The sequence below is a fragment of the Lepisosteus platostomus genome, chromosome 8 (assembly GCF_059453375.1).
Source record: "Lepisosteus platostomus isolate fLepPlt1 chromosome 8, fLepPlt1.hap1, whole genome shotgun sequence".
Taxonomy (NCBI): domain Eukaryota; kingdom Metazoa; phylum Chordata; class Actinopteri; order Semionotiformes; family Lepisosteidae; genus Lepisosteus; species Lepisosteus platostomus.
The window spans coordinates 26,153,276-26,171,188 of record NC_142618.1 but is presented as its reverse complement, the minus strand read 5'-3'; the positions used below and the strand labels follow the sequence as shown (position 1 = coordinate 26,171,188).

The following is a 17,913-nucleotide window of genomic DNA, read 5'->3' as shown; positions in this document are numbered from 1 at the left end:
ATGACAATGTGTCAAATATTTCCACAATCAGTGTTTATTTTTTTCCTATTGCTGAAGCCCAATTGGATAAATTTCAGATAACACAACAGAAAAATAATTCTTAAAGATATTCAGATACTATGACTCAGTTTCAAATACCATTTTGCATTTCAAAAGCAATTTTAAAAAATATGCTCCAAATATAAAACTGAGATCAAGAACTTCGTGTTTAAGGACGTATTCAGAAGAATAAGAAACAGGATTATCCAAAATCCACAGGTGTAGGAAGCATGAACATTAAAACGGTTACAAACGAGAGGTCTTCTGGCCTAACTAGCTCTTTTGGGCGCTAGTAGCATCTCATCCAGGAACAACTCCACCTGTTTCTTGAAAGAAATCAGGATACTGGGTTCACGGATGGCTTGCTTCTTCCAGATTCCCAAAACCATTCATACAAAAAATAAAGAGCAAATCGAGAGCAACGTGTGTCTCCTTGCATTAGGGACATTCTTGTATTTCAAGTAAACAAGTTAAGGTTGTATACAGTATGCACAATGAATAAGATTCCTTATTCATCTGCTACACAAACTTACACATTTTATCGTTTTACATTTAAACCGTCTAAAACCCTATTTAACTACACTACTATGAACTTTTGCTTTCTTGTTTTTTTTTTTTAATAATAGCTGTACCAAGTATGTACTCCGTCCAAGGACTATGGTGTGATATTAACTGGTCTGGTGATGTTTTACCAATAGGTTTGGTCAGACCACCCGCCCCAGACATTAAAATCCGTGTACCAGGTGCATTTCTATTTAAGCAGACATGAGTTCCACATTTGTACACTTTATCCTTTCACTTAATGTGTGTTTATTTAAATTTATTTAATAAACGGTGTTATGGCGTGGTGGCGCAAGGAGTAGTGGCCAAACCCACAATTTCTTTGACGTTTTTATTCCCAAAAATGACACGCACTTTCACTTAATATTATCAGCTCCATAGAATATAAAGTCCCTGTCCCTTTAAAGCTCCAGACAAAAAGCCCCATATGATCCCCGAGCTCCAATCATCAGTTTCTTCTGCAAAGGCAGCCTCTGCATTTTTGTCTTTTTCTAAACGCTAACATGGCGAAAAAAAGACTGATGTGAAGAAAAAAAGATACAGAAGAAATGTGAAATCACGACATCAAACATTTTCATGGAGAGCAAAAGTCCGATGCAAAAGGAGGGGAATCTGGACTCCTTTGCACCAGAAAACCTTGGATCAAAATGGTAGTGCGCTGCATATTTCTGTTTATTTTTCTTTTCCCTTTTGATCTCTTGCAAATTTGGGCTAGTTAGGCCTTTGAAACTTACCTGAAATTTGCCTAAAGCTGCTTTCGAATGTCTTTGTTTTCAGCGACTACGGGGATTCTTACTGATCGCGGTGCAATTGTGGGTTTATAATAAGTTAGCAACTTGCATTGAGCTAAGAATCAAGAAAAAAATGTTGGATTGATTGCAAGAATTCAACAGTAACAATAGCTACATTGTTGAAAAGAAAGAGTTAAATTCCTTCGTATCAGGATGCTTCAGCAAGGATCAGGTCGTGACTGATGCATTTTATGGACTTTGTTTTGCAAGTGGCGAGACCAAATTGTCACGCTCCAGTGTAAACGCATTTAAAATAACATACTTGTCATTCTTTTCCAAGTACTGTACTTGGCTTTTAGACTGTTTCTACTGGAAATAACAGTTTCTTATGGAAAAAAACGGAGAGTAAGAAAACTTAGGCAAAACGACTACTTTGAATTTGCCTTAACGAATGCACCACACCAGTTCAAAATCTGAGCTCATATTTTTTTTATATGGATAGTGAGTATCGTTATTTAACTACATGTTACATTTTATCTAATGCTTAAAAATCAGTGATTCGATCAGTCTTATGGTGTTGGCAAGAAGTGGCGGATTTTGACAGTCTGGTAAGCACAAGTACAGTAGGTTGCACTGTCCCTTTCTTTGCATGATTGATAAAGTGGTCTTACTACAGTCTCCTGCAGCTATTTTGTTTGAACGTTGTAAAGAGGAACTTTACAGATTTTTTTTTTGCTCAATATTGGGTTGTTTTAGGAACATCTTTAATAGGTTGAACTTTGTTTGAACTATTTAGGAATAACTTTAAAAACAGTTCAAACATAATTGTTCTCCATTATCATAAAGCGACGGTATAATGTCTTTATTTCGATGTTTGACTTAAACCTATTACTGTCAAGTTTTTGTTTATCCAGAAACTCGTGCACTATAAGGACTGCTAAAGCGTGATTGTAACTTGCACTTTATTGCATATCTCCAAATTAATGTTAGGCAATAATGGAATGTTAGTATTTGAAATGCGCTGATTTCTCTTTGAAACGGTCGAAATTTCAACTAGTTATAGCTATAAAATGCAGAATTCAACTAATTTTGAAAGTTGCAGTGATTTGATAATAGGGTGTACCTCCATTGGTTAAGGGATATATACATACAGTATATACAATGAAATCTGAAACCTTTATTTTGACAGAAATTACAAGCTAGTTTTCTGACACGACTCAAAAAACAGTCTTATAGGCCGTCATTCCTGATGTTTCATTTAAAATGTATATAAACTAGTTACTTTGCATTGCATATGGTGATAGCATTTTTATGATTTAACACTAAAATAATTATGTACTGTTCGTTTTGATTCTATGAGAAATAAGCATTCCAAGTTTGTATATGAAAGACAACATTTAGAATGTTATAATCGGAAGATTTGACCTAAAGTTTTTATATAGCAGAAGGCTTTTTCTTCTTGTAATTTGTACTGAATGTTGAATAATTACCTCAAAAATTCTTTCTAACGTAGGCATTTTTATTTTGTTCACATACATTGACGCACATACATTAAGAGTTAGGTTTACAGACTTTGGTTTAATTAACATTTCTTATGACCTGCCGTGACAAGTAGCGTAATCTTCCAGTGGACAAAATCAGTTCGTGCCGATTTCCATACTCTGTATTCCATATGCTATATTCCATGCTCTGGTTTTCAGGATCGTCAATGCAAATTCCGGTTCTAAATGTTCTTGCAGCCGTACATGGTCACTCTTTGTGAACTGTAGAATAACTGGATTCTCAGGAAAAATTGCTGCGTTCGCAAAAGTAGGAGGGTGTGGTCTCACCTGCGGTGCCTCTTGCTTTCAATCGATGTCAAGGCGTGCATGACAAATGCCCAGCGCCTCTCATGGCTCTTTTGGGACTCATGCATATTGTATATTGCATATCACACATAGCAGGTTGTGCTTCTTTTAAGATATCTTTGTATATGGTGAACACAAGTTTATATCTAAAATTAATGTCCTTAGAATTATTGTTATAGTATGTTACTGTTTTCCTGGCTTTCATGTACACACAAAAATTACAATAACAATTTTTCTGTTACCTCAGCTTTAGGATATATGACTCAGATTTTTTTCCCTAGTTCAGACTGGCAGCACTTAATTTTTGTAATGATAAAAAGCAGACGGTTTTCTATTTAATTATGTAAAATGATTCTGAAATGTTGCCCGGTTGGCCTAATGTGCTGCTTCCATTTACAGCGCAAATTGACCTGTGAAATACAGAGTGGAAAGTGTTTGGTACACCTGCCAACTATACCGGCCATTAATATTTTTCCTTTTTCGAGCAAATCTAAAATGAGTCAAGCCAACTTGACTTAATCAAACGGCTTCTTTCACATCCCAAACAGGAGTATCAAATGCATCTACCTCCCCCCCCCCCCCCCCCATAACAAATAAATTTATATTTCAAAGCCACTGTTTTAAGAAAATTGCACATAAAAATAAGATATGTCCATTTAGCTGTACTGACCCCTTAAGCAAAATGTTTGGAATAGCCTGATTTCTAATCAAATGATACTCTGTTTGCCAAAACCAATTTTCACTATCAGAATGTTTGTTACATCAAAGCAAGCACTGTTCTGTGTTGCCTATCAAAATAAAAAAGAACTATTCTGCTTTTTCATCTAACAGCATTGAACCTTTAATGATAATTTAAAATACTGTTACAGAAAAGATCAATGTACTGTTTTGAATGTAAGATCGCTTACCTATGTTTTAATGAACCCAGTGCAACCCCTCTGAGCTGAAGTGGATAGAAAGGTCATTTTAGGACATTTCATTAAAGGCAGTGGTTGCGCAGCAGAATAATCCTATAGCCTTTCACATCTGGAGGCCTTAGTTAATAACTGGGTCAAGTAACACATGAAATGAGCCTTGAACTCCCAATTGTACTTGAAAAGAGCATTAGTTGCAAAAATTTAAATCCCTCCCACAACCCATTTGTTTGAGACCAAAAACGTTGTTTTATTTGTTTTTTCATTGAGGTCGCTTGATAAAATCAATGTTTAGAATAATGAGTAAAACAGCATTATTGGATACTTGTTGTATATTGTATTGTGAGACCGTGTTATGTAAACATTCCAATACAAGGAATATGGTGGTCATTGTTAGTGTCAGCTGCTGTTATTGGGAGCCTATAAAAGCCCTTACTTATTGTCAAAGGTGGAGAGGTGGGTGCAGAGAAGTACATGAAAGTGAAGAGGTTAAAAATTATAATAAAAAATAAAAAATTGGGTCCGGACATCAAATGCATTCCAAAATGTAAAAAATAATTGTATGCCCTCTTTTCTTGGGGGAATACCAAATATAAACACTTGTGGTTTCTTTGTTTCTAAAGCACATGATAGCCAACTTAAAAGGCACTAACATGTTATTTAGATATTTGTAAGTATTAATAGACAGAAACATTTGCTACTATTGTTTAAAGAGAGGTGTACAGTAGGGCCCAGCCTTTACCAGAACCAGGAACCAGGAAAGGATCCCTGACCTTGTGGCACAAATCTGTTTCTATTAAAATAAAAGACCCTAATCAGGACAACATCACTACCTATATGAATGCAATGCCAGTTGAAACCTTTCTTTCTGTATCAAAATACTGTACATGGCAGGATGCACCCTTGAGGGCATGCCAGCCCATTGCAAGACACACAGACACACACTTGCACTGTGGACCTACCAGTATGTCTTTGGACTGGGGAAGGAAACAGGAGAACCTGGTGAAAACCCACAGGGAAACGGGGAGAACATTCAAACTCCACGCAGATAATACGCCAGGTCTGGACTTGATCCCAGGGCCCCAGGACTGTAAGGCTGCAGTGCTAACCACTGCACCACTGTGTTGCTGTCCATCATATTTTCTGGACTCAAACCCTCAAATACTTACCTGTTTTCATAAAAATAGATCCATGATCTATAAAAATAGAGGTAAAGTAGAGGCGTGTCTTTCCTGTCTGGAGAAGTAAAGTCGGGAGACTCTTGATTAAGTTTTAAGGAATGTATCCTGGCTTCCTTTGTCTCTGGGGATCACACATAGTCTTATTTACCATGGTCACCCTTCCATTATTTTGTGAATTTTTCTGCCAGTACAGATGAATTAAACTGTTCAGTAAAGCGCTCTCCTCTTTGGCTTTCTCTTTTATTACAGTATGTAAGTGTCCTTGAGTTGAAATAGGATGTTTGTCACCCCTGTTTTGTTTTCTCTCCCATGGAGGTTAAAGATTTACCCAAATTAAGAAATGTCTTATCTTATATCTCGGGGGATTGTTAAAAGAGTGAAATGCAGAATTATTAAAAAATATCTGTATATAACAATGCATGTTAGTGTAAATAATTGTTAGATTTTAAGTTTTGGGGATGTGGGGGTTTGTATATAATGCTTGGATCAGAAATGACTTCCACAAGCTGTTCATATTTTTGTTTGAAAACAGCCCTTGTACTGATGCTTAATTTTTATTGGGTTTTACCATATGCACTTAAAAAGAGAGGAGCTGTAGGTCAATTGTAAGGCTGTAGTTTTAGGTAAAATAATAAAGAGAGAAAGATTATACAGTAATTGTATAAAGTGACATTCCCATAAAATAAAATTGTTCATATGTTGCAGTATTGCAGAATAATAAAATATTATTATGTGTACTTGCATTACAAATTGAGTGTTAGGTATAGCCATGGGAAAGATGTGTTCAGATCAGGACTAAAATCTGCTTGCAGTGGCTGTTGGCATTAGTCCAGAAAACACCCAGTCACAATGGCAGTCAAGGGTAGCACCGATGATGCAGTGGTAGCTGCCTTCAGGTTTATTTAATTTATGATAAAGAAATAGATTTTTCATCCACAAAACTGTGTCGTCTCTTTGGGGGGGTTACAGTGTTTTTCTGTGACTTTGGAAACGGCAGTATACAATAGGACATCAGTATAGTAATACAAACGGTTTTGTATTATTAGAACATTAGAATGTGCTCCACGTGAAATAAATGCATAATTAAGAGTCAGACTTCACCACTCTCTTTTGCATGTCCCTTTTAGTTTATAATACTACTGAGTTTTGTTGTTTTTTTTAGTTGGAAGAATACTTACGTATGGATATCAATATTAGTCAACAAAAAGGAAAACTCCTAATTGTAGAAAACATTTTTTATGCAGCACACTTGTATTCAATGCTGTTCCATTGTGATCTTCTAACAATGACAAGTAATGGAATTTGACAATTAAAATACTGTGTATTGTTAATTTCTTCATATCTCTACATAGGTGAAGAATCTTTTCAGTTATCTTTATTATATCATGAAAAGAAAAGGTGCCCGGTTTTGTTACAAAGCAGTCACTGTGATTTGTTATTTCACTGGAATTGAAATAATTCACTTGCACACTTGACTTTGCTCACTGAGGCTTATATTGATGCAGGCTTGGTTTTTACATAACCGCATATTCAGGGCAAGCAGCCCACCCTTGACTTTCAAGCTTGGCTGTTATACAGCTCTGAAGCTGAGGTCACTTTAGTTCTTGTGGCAAGTGCAGCCTCCATGTTTTGAAAACTAAATGCCAGCAGACTTTTGCGCTGAGAAGACAGTTTGCTTTTTCCTCCAAAACAGAGGAAGATGCTTCTGATTTATGACTAGAAGCAAGCCTCTGTAAACCACAATGTTGACTGTGTGCTTATGCAATTATGCTGTTATTGTATTTTTCATCTTCTTAGGTCTGTGGCAGGCAGTGGTATTTAAATAAGAACCATGAATGATAGCTGTTTGGAATTAAATTTGTGTTCTTCTGATTATCTTTGTCAAACACTGCCAAGAATGTAGAAAGATTACACTGTACTTTCATGACAAATACCAGGATAACCACTATAGTCTTTATTGTACACTCCTTCTAAGGATGCTGTTGTTTCAGTGACCTCGTTATAGGTCTTATTTGTGCTCTGCTGTTTTGTGTTGAGATCCTTCATTGTGTTTATTTTTAAAGTTATTAAAAATATTTTGGGGGTTAGGACAGAGTTGGTTATTGTGTATGACATTTATATTAATTTACAAATATGCACATTACAAATTAGTTATTGGTATGTTATGTACAACATAAAGGTGTCTAGTTAACTTTCTGTGACTGAATAATAAAAATAGTTTTATAACAGTGTTGAGTACATGAGGGATACGAATTAGACCAGGTTCTCTGAGTATTGTATAAGTTGATTTGATTCTGTTGATTGTTGGTCATATCAGAAACATTTACAGTTAAAATGAACATACTGTACCTCTGTTTGGGTCAACATGGTGATGCAGTAATTAGCAGTGCTGGGGCCCTGGGTTCAGTTCCAGACCTAGGGTGTTATCTGCATGTTTTTTGTTTGTTCTCGCCATGTTCGAGTGGGTTTCCTCCAGTTTCCTTTCACAGAGCAAAAACATACTGGTAGGTTCATTGGCTTCTAGGAAAACTGGTCCTTGTGTGAGTGTGTGTGCCTGTGTTGGTGTCTGTCTGCCCTGTGATGGAATAGAGTCTTGTCCAGGGTGTACCCTGCCTTGTACCTGTTGTTTGCAGGCATGGATCCCCTGCAACTTTGAATTGGAAGAAACGGTTAGAAAACAGGTTGATGGATTAATAAATTGGTCTTGTTTATTATAACACATGCATTGTCTATCACTGCATAATTAAAATATCTAATTTTGTTGCACTTATGTTGCAGTCTTCGGTTAAAGCATAATATGAAAGGCTTTAAACTTTAGCCCTACTTGTATTGTTACCCTAAGTTGTCTATTTTGTTAGTCAAACATTTTTTTTTAATTGCAATTAAAATATTAAAATATTTTATATGAATTGGTGATCAGTGCTTTTTCTTTGATGTTTTAAGATTGTTTAGGTGTCGCCATGATAGGACTCACAATTGTACATAGAACTACACTTGTTGCATACTGTATAGTCCTAAAGGGACCTGTTATTTGACAAAGGAGCTGTGGGTTACTTGAGGTTGTCTGAATTGTCTGGTGAAAAGGGTCAGCCTCCAGTCTCCATTTACTTCTAATGTGCTTGACATACAGCACTATTCTGCCTAAACTAAAGATCACGGAGAGGTTAAACTGCAGGTTAATTGCTCATTCTGCTCACTGTATAGGCTTCACTCTGCCTAACAGCTGATAATAAATGCTTTGTTTCTCAGGCATTCTTTCACTGCATGTAGATGTATTGCAGCCATATACTATAGACTGTGAGTTCAGAATATTTTATGATAAAGTCACCAACTCTGATGGCAAAATCACTTTCGAACTTGAAGACATGCAAGACATATTTGGTTAGTTGAACTAACACATTATCCTTATCATTTATCAGACTCAACATTGAGCAGTACCTTTTGCAATGGAGACGATGAGATTTTATTTAATTTCCTTGCCTATGCTGCTGGCACATTGTTTACCAAATAATCGCTGAACTGGTAAAAAAACATTTGCAGGCTTATTTCTGTTTTTAAATAATGTAATGTAATTAATTTTAATGTTTCTTTATTAGCCCTATACAATTTCTTGCATTAGGAATGCATCTTTTCGCAAATATTGTGGTTGTAAACTAAATTGTTTTTTGTCCTTCTTCAAAGTACAGGTGAGGCATTTTTAAAAAGAAAAGCCATCTGTATTCGTGTCTTCTGTTGTTTTAAAATTTTGCTATACAATTTTAAACATCCAGGTGGCTTTCATTTAGTCTTTAAACACGAGTGTTTGTAAAACAAAATAGGCTTACAGAGTATGAAGATTCATTCAATTTCATTTTTTTAGCTGTGAGGATGTTTTTCTGACTATCCTTTTGCAACAACACTTAATCTTCATTTGGCAGGTTACAATTCTTGATCGTGCAGTGGTTTTTGAAGCTATACCATTAATGTGTTCACGTTCAGTTTTACAGGCAACGGTATTGGCTGGTTCAAGTAAAAATTACCTTGGTATTTGCTGATTCTCATCTGACCTCGGTTTTGTCATTGAAATTAGTGCCATGGGACCTTTCTGCAGTGCTGTAACCTGAAAATACGTGCTGTGCATCATCTCTACCAGATCTATCAACATATGAGTATACACAGGTGAAACTGGTGAAGAAGTCCTTAAAAAGAGCTTGAACACCAATCCGTGCAATTTGTAGTCTATATTGTAACCATTTAGTAATATCAATTCACAATGATAAATTGTAGTGTTTAGCTAAAATTTACTGAGACTTAACAAATTGACACTGTTTTTCTATGAACCATTGCTGTTCTTAATGTGACATTAAGCCACATTACCTTATTTAACATTGCAATTACTTCACAGGCAAGCAGTATGTCTTTCAGACTGCAGATGGATGTTTAAAACTGTTTTCAAAAGTATGATGATGTCACTCAGCTTGGATGACTAACCTGTATGGTCTGTAATGCTTTGAAAGTGTTTTGAGTGGTTTGACTAGGATTGCTTCTTTAAAAAGGATGTACAATACCAGGTCTCCCGAATGACTCAACTAGTAAAGTTGCCCTGTTGAATCACAGGTTAAGCTCTTTGTTGCTGATATCTGCAAGATTTTGCGAGTTTTGGCACAAATTGGGCTGATCCCACCAGGTTTGGTGGGCCTGGGTAATTTGGTACAGTATATCCTTGAACATGCAAGTATATCCCTGAGGTCTTGCCAGGCGTCTGTGAGCTTGCAGCATTTTGATGAAGTGCCTCTTTACTTTTGCAGTCTGGCTAATTCTGCTGTGAGAATGCAGTGTGGAACATGCAGCACGGCAAAATATCGTTTCTGTTGTCCATTTGCGCTTGTTATTTTGGGCCAATTTGATACAGCAATGTACTAAAACTGGAAACTTTAAAATGTATCAGGTGTAGTAGGAAAAGCGGGCTGATTTTTTTTTAGTACTGTTCAAAATTGTTGGGACATGCTTATATACTGTAGGTATAACGTCATACTTTGTAGAGTTCAAGTCATTCTTACCAGTACTGTAATTCCCTTTAATTAACTATGTAAGAAGGAGTTAAACATGTTGGCTTCTTTGAGTCAATGGGTACAGATTTCCCTTACTGCATTAGATGCAGTGATTTATCTAATTTTTTTTATGCTTTCTTAAACAGTGTGGATACACTCAACAATATATAAATTGGCTTCTTAGGCTACATCTGATTGAAAACCTCATTAAAGCTTATTTTTCTTTTTGTTGTTCTTGTACTCATTCTTTTGCTTTTCTAGTTCTTGTACAACCGGTTATTTTCCCCACACATTTTTATGTAAAATCTTTGGTGGGAACATTGCTTAAATTAGGTAAGACGTAAGATTGATTGTTACTTGTATATTTTGTAAGGTATTGAATGTTGAGCCAGGAGCTGCAGAGTACAAATGGAGAGGATGTGTAAATATGGTTTCAAATCAGCCGGTCTATAGGCATGACAGACATTATCTCAGTGCTGAGCAAGGCTGAGCCTTGTACAGTGTGAAGCAGAGACTGGATGAGTGTGCTGCTGTTGCCCGGTATTTGGGGATTACTGTTGTTCTCTTCTGATACTTTGTTACTTTTAAGATTAAATGACATGAGAATAAGATGCACGTATTTATACAACACCTATGCTTTTTAAGAACAAACCTCATTAAATCCTCGAGAAGTTGATTTCCTGCACTCGCTCACGAACTAGATTGTTGGAGCTCCCTGATTGAAAAGCTTTTCTCATCCAAAGAGTGGTTTTCTCTCATGTGTTACCTTGCTTGGACTCTGGTAGTTTTATTATTCATGTGAATATTATCAAGCACCATATATGTGAAGGGCCGTATGGAGGTGCTAAGCATTGTTGACGCACAACAGAGGGGCCTAGGGTTCAATTCTGGACCTGTGGTACAATCTGTGTGTAGCTTGTATCCGCCTGGGTTTCCTCCATGTTCTCTGGATTCCTCCCACAGTCCAAAGACATACTGGTAAGTTAATTGGTTTCTGGGAAAATTGTCCCTGGTGCGAGTGTTTGACTCATGTGTTGGACTGCAGTTCTTGCCAGGGTGTATCCTGCCTTGTTCCTGTTGCTCCAGCTCCCCTGAAACCATATATTTAATAAAGTGGTTAGAAAATTAATGGATGTATATGTGAATTGTCACCCCCTTTTACTTCAATCCCTTTACCAAGGGTAGTGTTGGGGTGAAGGAAGACGATGTTTATCTGCCAGTTGTGCGCGTTTTGTAGATGAGATTTTTCAGTTACCAAAAAATACTGTCATAAACAAGAAAGGTGACATTGTTTACACCGATAGAAAGTGGCTTACAATGCACATGTACCATAGTTTAGGAATCCCAGTTTTGTTTTCCCTGCTTATTAATTTGAAATGCTCAGTTCACTTTGGCCCCTCAGAAACACAAAAGTTGCATTTCCTTCACCCTGTTCACCTTCTACAGTACCACCATTTACTGAAGCATAAGGAGAATGCTAAGCTGCCTTCAGTTTAGATGGGCCAAATCAATCAAATAGCTACCTATTATTTTTGTGTACACTAATTACTAAAGTAGGGGATCATTTAAACTACTAACAAAAACATTTTAACAACAAAAACAAACTGATTATTAAAACATTTAAGCACTTTTTCTGTAAACAGATTATTACTGATTACAGAACTGTGTAATCAACTTTGTTGAATTAATAAAATTATTTGAGGATATTCTCAATGTTGCATTTTATATCTGATTCTGTTTATTTCTTACCCCATAACTGTAGCTGTTAAAAAGAAACGGCCTTCTTGGCTTATTTGATGTAGATAAATAGTATAAAAGGCAGCTGAAGTTTAGATGACAGTACATACTGTACTTTGGGATGCATACTGAAACGTTAGCTTCAGTTAAATCAGGCAAGATGAGAAGATTATAGTTGACATTATTGGTAGACATACAGTTACTAAGAATGAAAGCAGCTCTTTTAAACAATTATCCTTTCACAATTTTAGTCACGTGCTCTCCAAAAGTATTGGGACAGCAAAGTCAAAACTGTTATTTTTGCTTTACAGTCAAGCGGTTTTGCATCTGTTATAATAAGAATACTCTGAATGCTAAGTACAGTATAATAACATTTTTGGTCATTTCTTTGCACACATTCAATCTTATTGAAACAAAACATACTTTGTATTCAGACTAGTGATTTCAAGTGGCTATAAGTATGAGGACATATTAACTTTCAGAGAGTAAAAGATAATATATACGGTCTAAAACCCATTGACCTCACCAGCTTTGTTGTAGCTCCTTTGAGTTGTTTTGACTATTTGTTCTTCAGCTTGTGAAAAGCATACTCATTTGGATTTAAATCGGGAGATCAGCTTGGCCAGTCTGAAGTTTTTCCATTTTGTTTCATCTTGATGAAATTTTTGGTTGTATTAACTATATTCCACCATATATACTATATATATATATTACTTCCTCCATGCTCCACAGATGAGGTAGTGTTCTTTAGAGCATCTGCAGTTTCTTTCTTTCTCCACATTTGAACTCTTTCATCACTTTGGTGAACATTTATCTCGGTTTCACCTGTCCTTAAAACTGTTGCAAAACTCTGCTTGCTTATCTTTATACTTCGAGGAAAACTCTAATCTGCCTGTAATGTTTTTGGTGCTGATGAGAGGTTTACCTGTTGTGGTGTAGTTTTTTGTGTAATTCTGCTTTCCAAATATCTAAAATTGGATACATTAACCCCTGCATTATGGACGTTGTTGGTGATGTTTGTCTGATAGATGTCTTAAGAGTTTTTCTTGACAGCTCTGTTAGTTTTTCTGTTATCAACTGCAGATGTTTCACTTGTCCACTCCAGTCCTGGCTTTTTGGTTATTGTATCTGAGTATTTCTTTGTTCTTCAGTATGTCTATATTGCTGTTTTTAGTACACCCAGTTTCTGCACTGTTTTCTTTTATTTCATCTTATAAATTGACCCAAGGTGGTAGAACAGAATATACATAAATTATTATAATAAAATATTTTAAAAATAATGTCAGAATGATGACATTATTAGAAAAATAAAAAAAGATCTGAACACTGAAGCCGATTACTTTTTAGCAGTAGAAATACAGTGGTGTGAAAAAGTGTTTGCCCCCTTCCTGATTTCTAATTTTTTTGCATGTTTGTCACACTGAAATGTTTCAGATCATCAAACAAATTGAAATATTAGACAAAGATAACACAAGTAAACAAAAAATGCAGTTTTTAAATGAAGGTTTTTATTATTAAGGGAAAAAAAATCCAAACCTACATGGCCCTGTGTGAAAAGGTGATTTCCCCCCCTGTTAAAACATAAATCAACTGTGGTTTATCACATCTTTGGAAAGCTGAGTTCAATTTCTCTAGCCACACCCAGGCCTGGTTACTGCCACACCTGTTCTCAATCAAGAAATCACTTAAATAGGACCTGCCTGACAAAGTGAAGTAGACCAAAAGATCCTCAAAAGCTAGACATCATGCTGCGATCCAAAGAAATTCAGTAACAAATGAGAAACAAGAGTAATTGAGATTTATCAGTCTGGAAAAGGTTATAAAGCCATTTCTAAAGCTTTGGGACTCCAGCGAACCACAGTGAGAGCCATTATCCACAAATGCCGAAAACATGGAACAGTGGTGAATCTTCCCAGGAGTGGCCGGCCGACCAAAATTACCCCAAGAGCGCAGCAACGACTCATCCAAGAGGTCAGAAAAACCCCCACAACAACATCCAAAGAACTGCAGGCTTCACTTGCCTCAGTTAAGGTCAGTGTTCATGACTCCACCATAAGAAAGAGACTGGGCAAAAATGGCCTACATGGCAGAGTTCCAAGACGAAAACCAGTGCTTAGCAAAAAGCACATAAAGGCTCGTCTCAGTTTTGCCAGAAAACATCTTGATGATCCCCAAGACTTTTGGGAAAATACTCTGTGGACTGACGAGACAAAAGTTGAACTTTTTGGAAGGTGTGTGTCCCATTACATCTGGCGTAAAAGTAACACAGCATTTCAGAAAAGGACCATCATACCAACAGTAAAATTTGGTGGTGGTAGTGTGATGGTCTGGGGCTGTTTTGCTGCTTCAGGACCTGGAAGACTTGCTGTGGTAAATGGAACCATGAATTCTGCTGTCTACCAAAAAATCCTGAAGGAGAATGTCCGGCCATCTGTTCGTGACCTCAAGCTGAAGCGCACTTGGGTTCTGCAGCAGGACAGGGATCCAAAACACACCAGCAAGTCCACCTCTGAATGGCTTAAGAAAAACAAAATGAAGACTTTGGAGTGGCCTAGTCAAAGTCCTGACCTGAATCCGATTGAGATGTTGTGGCATGACCTTAAAAAAGCGGTTAAGGCTCGAAAACCCTCCAATGTGGCTGAATTACAACAATTCTGCAAAGATGAGTGGGCCAAAATTCCTCCACAGCGCTGTAAAAAAACTCATTGCCAGTTATCGCAAACGCTTGATTGCAGTTGTTGCAAGGGTGGCCCAACCAGTTATTAGGTTTAGGGGGCAATCACTTTTTCACACAGGGCCATGTAGGTTTGAATTTTTTTTCCCTTAATAATAAAAACCTTCATTTAAAAACTGCATTTTGTGTTTACTTGTGTTATCTTTGTCTAATATTTCAATTTGTTTGATGATCTGAAACATTTCAGTGTGACAAACATGCAAAAAAAAATAAGAAATCAGGAAGGGGGCAAACACTTTTTCACACCACTGTATATAAATACAGAAGGAATGTTTTGGCTTTCTAATAATATAGAATGCAAATTTCATGATTATTATGAAGGTGTACAGTCTATATGTTTTACACAGAATAATATTTGTCTTGACTAGCAAAGATATTGCTGTCTAAAGACAAAAACGAATGTTCATGCATTTGGGAAAATAAAAAAAAGACTACTATTATTTCTGGGCTGTGGAGCAGTAAGTTAAGATAACAATTGATGACAGAGGGGTCATCAATTGAAAATAATGAATTTTGTTAACCCCAGCCTTTGTTTCAAAAAGCATCCAGGAGGATGTGGAGATACAAATAGAAACCTATCTCAAACATGGGAGCAGGCTGGCTTTTTTTCCACACTAACAGTTTAATGCTTAGGATAATTTGCAAAGTATGTTATTGAATCCATAATGCAGTTCAGCCATAATTTTTCCGATTGATTTTATGAATCATGGTGATGCAACTGCAAACCAGGAAGTTGTATTGTGCAAATCAGATGACCAAGTAATTTCTTTACCTGGTTTGATTTAATTCAGACGGGCAAATTGAGATTCATTTTTGCCTTTGAGCTATAGTAGCATTAGTCTTAAATGTCACAATTAATAGTTAAAGCCATTAGGATTGTACTTGTGCTTGGATTGTTTCCAATGCAGACTGCTTTCAGGTTCAGGAAGGTTTGAAAGAAAACATTTGTTCATAGGAGCCTCATTGTTTAATAATATTATAGTACAAGCACATCCTTGTGGGCTTCTTATAATTTTCATTGAAAGACTCTAATGATGTTTCTTTATGTCCTTTAACATCTGACAACCTTCTGTCAATTCTACATTTATTGCTGAAATACTTGTTGCACCCAGTGCTGTGCATTTCAATGTTTGGCACCTCCTAAGCAGACACTACTTTTCTGTCTTGCATATTGAAGAATTATTATTGTAACTCTTTATTAGTGTAGTCTTGATTTAGACCATGGCTGATTCTGACAGGTTAGTAAATGGCATTTGTACTGTTTTTCTTCCTTTTTCTGAAAGTTTCGCAAGTTTTTAATGTTTTGGGTTTTAGGGATAAGATAGCGAGGTCCTGCTTTGGGTTGTTCCTCTACAGTGCAAAGTTCCAACAGAAAAAATAATTTTGTAAAATTGACTTTATTTGTTCCGTGATAAAGAAATGATAAAGAAAAGGCTAATTTTTGTTACCAGTCATGCCTGCCCATCCTACAGACAAACTGTTAGGAAGAATTATTTCCATCTGAATGCTGCTAAGAAGAATCATTATACTCTTTATGGAAAGAGAGGATTTTTGAGCAGTGGCACTGGCTCATCTGTAGCATGGTATGTGTATCAGCATGACCAGTACTATACGTTTCTGAGTTTTCTGTAAGAAGTCTTTGTTTACAGAGAAATTTGAACATACAGAATTATCTAGAATAAAATTATACAGTTAAAGAATATCTGCATAGAGCATAACCAGATTTCACCAGTGTAAATGTGTTAAATTCTCATAGACAAGATGCCAAAGGATACAGTTTTGGTTTTAGAGTGTGTGTATGTATATGTATATACAGTATATATGTTTTTCAGAATTCCTTGTCCTGATATTTCACCGACATATAGTTTTTCTTATCACTTATCTTTATTTGCTCTTAGAAAAGCTTTTTAAATTGACAGAGGATCAAAGCAGAGTTGGGGTTTACTGAACATGCCATGCAATAAGTCATGGATTAATAAGATATGAACAGCAGTTTTTTCAGGCATCTATGTTTTATCATATAGGTAGTCCATAAACTAATAGGATCAAAATAATAAAAGGGTTTTAAAGTTATTTATTTTATTTTAGTTTATATGTTTCTAAACATTTAAATTAAACTCTAATGGCTCATCTATGTATGTCTGAGCAAATTTTAAATCGAGATGGGGGTAATGTGATGGCCTGGGCAATCATGGTCATTTCTGGAATTTGTTCACTCATCTTTATCCTGTACCTGTACTCTCAGTCAGGTTCGTTGTGGGAAAGGCACAGTGAGTTTATTATGTATTAATACAGTTATTGCTCAGCCACCAGCCACAAAAGCCGTAGTCAATTCAAAGTACAAGCTGGGACTTTCCTATTTATAAAGGCAAGCAGTTTACACAAAAACAAGCACATAGGAGGAAGCGTTTCCTGAGGAGTGATACCTCCACTCCAAGGGCGTAGTTAACATATTTGTGTAATAAGGTATTAAGCAAAGATACTGCAGAACAAAGCCAGCTTATTTACAACTCCAGATATCCACCCCCCACTAGTCCTTGAACATTATTTTTAAGTCCGGCACAATTTCAGCTCCGCAAATCTTATCTGACAACTTCTGTTACTCCTCAGGCAGTTTCTCTGCCCAACAATAGCTAAGAGCTCTAATATGCTCTTAACCCCTTTCTTCATTGCTAATGATGGAAGTAGCAGAATAAATTCTGAAGGTTATGGAAACATTTTGTCTGTTTCCATACTTATGGATGGTGCTTCATCGTACAGCATGACAATTGCCCAATAAACATATCCAGCACTACAATATTAATCCTGGACATCTTTCTGAGCCTGTATAAAGTATATAAGAGATGGAAAACCCTTGCGGTTTGTTTGTTCTGCGGGGCAGTCCCAGTGCATGTTGCTGTCCTTTTTGAGCTCAATAAAACTGTTCTGCTCCTCTGATGATCAATTTCCCACAACACCCAACATATCACTAATTTATTAAAGATAAGAAAGTTGAAAATCTTAGACTAGCCTAGTCACTCCCCAGATTTTAATCAAATTTAGGGAAGTATTTTACATAATAAAGAAAATATTTAAAGTTGTGGTTATGATGGCCCATTGGTTAGCATTGCTACCTCCCAGTTCCGGGGCCCTGGGTTTA

The 17,913-nt window shown here is 36.3% G+C and overlaps 1 protein-coding gene across 2 annotated transcripts in view; it reads left to right on the top strand.

The window, feature by feature from the left end:
- The first annotated feature begins 1,023 nt into the window (after positions 1-1,023).
- zbtb47b (zinc finger and BTB domain containing 47b) overlaps positions 1,024-17,913 on the top strand; it is a 76,767-nt gene continuing 59,877 nt past the window's right edge. For both annotated transcript variants that reach the window (XM_088643004.1, XM_088643003.1), the window contains exon 1: positions 1,024-1,250. In XM_088643004.1, coding sequence (XP_088499130.1) covers positions 1,248-1,250 — 3 coding nt within the window. In that variant the 5' untranslated portion in view covers positions 1,024-1,247. The remainder of the gene's footprint in view (positions 1,251-17,913) is intronic.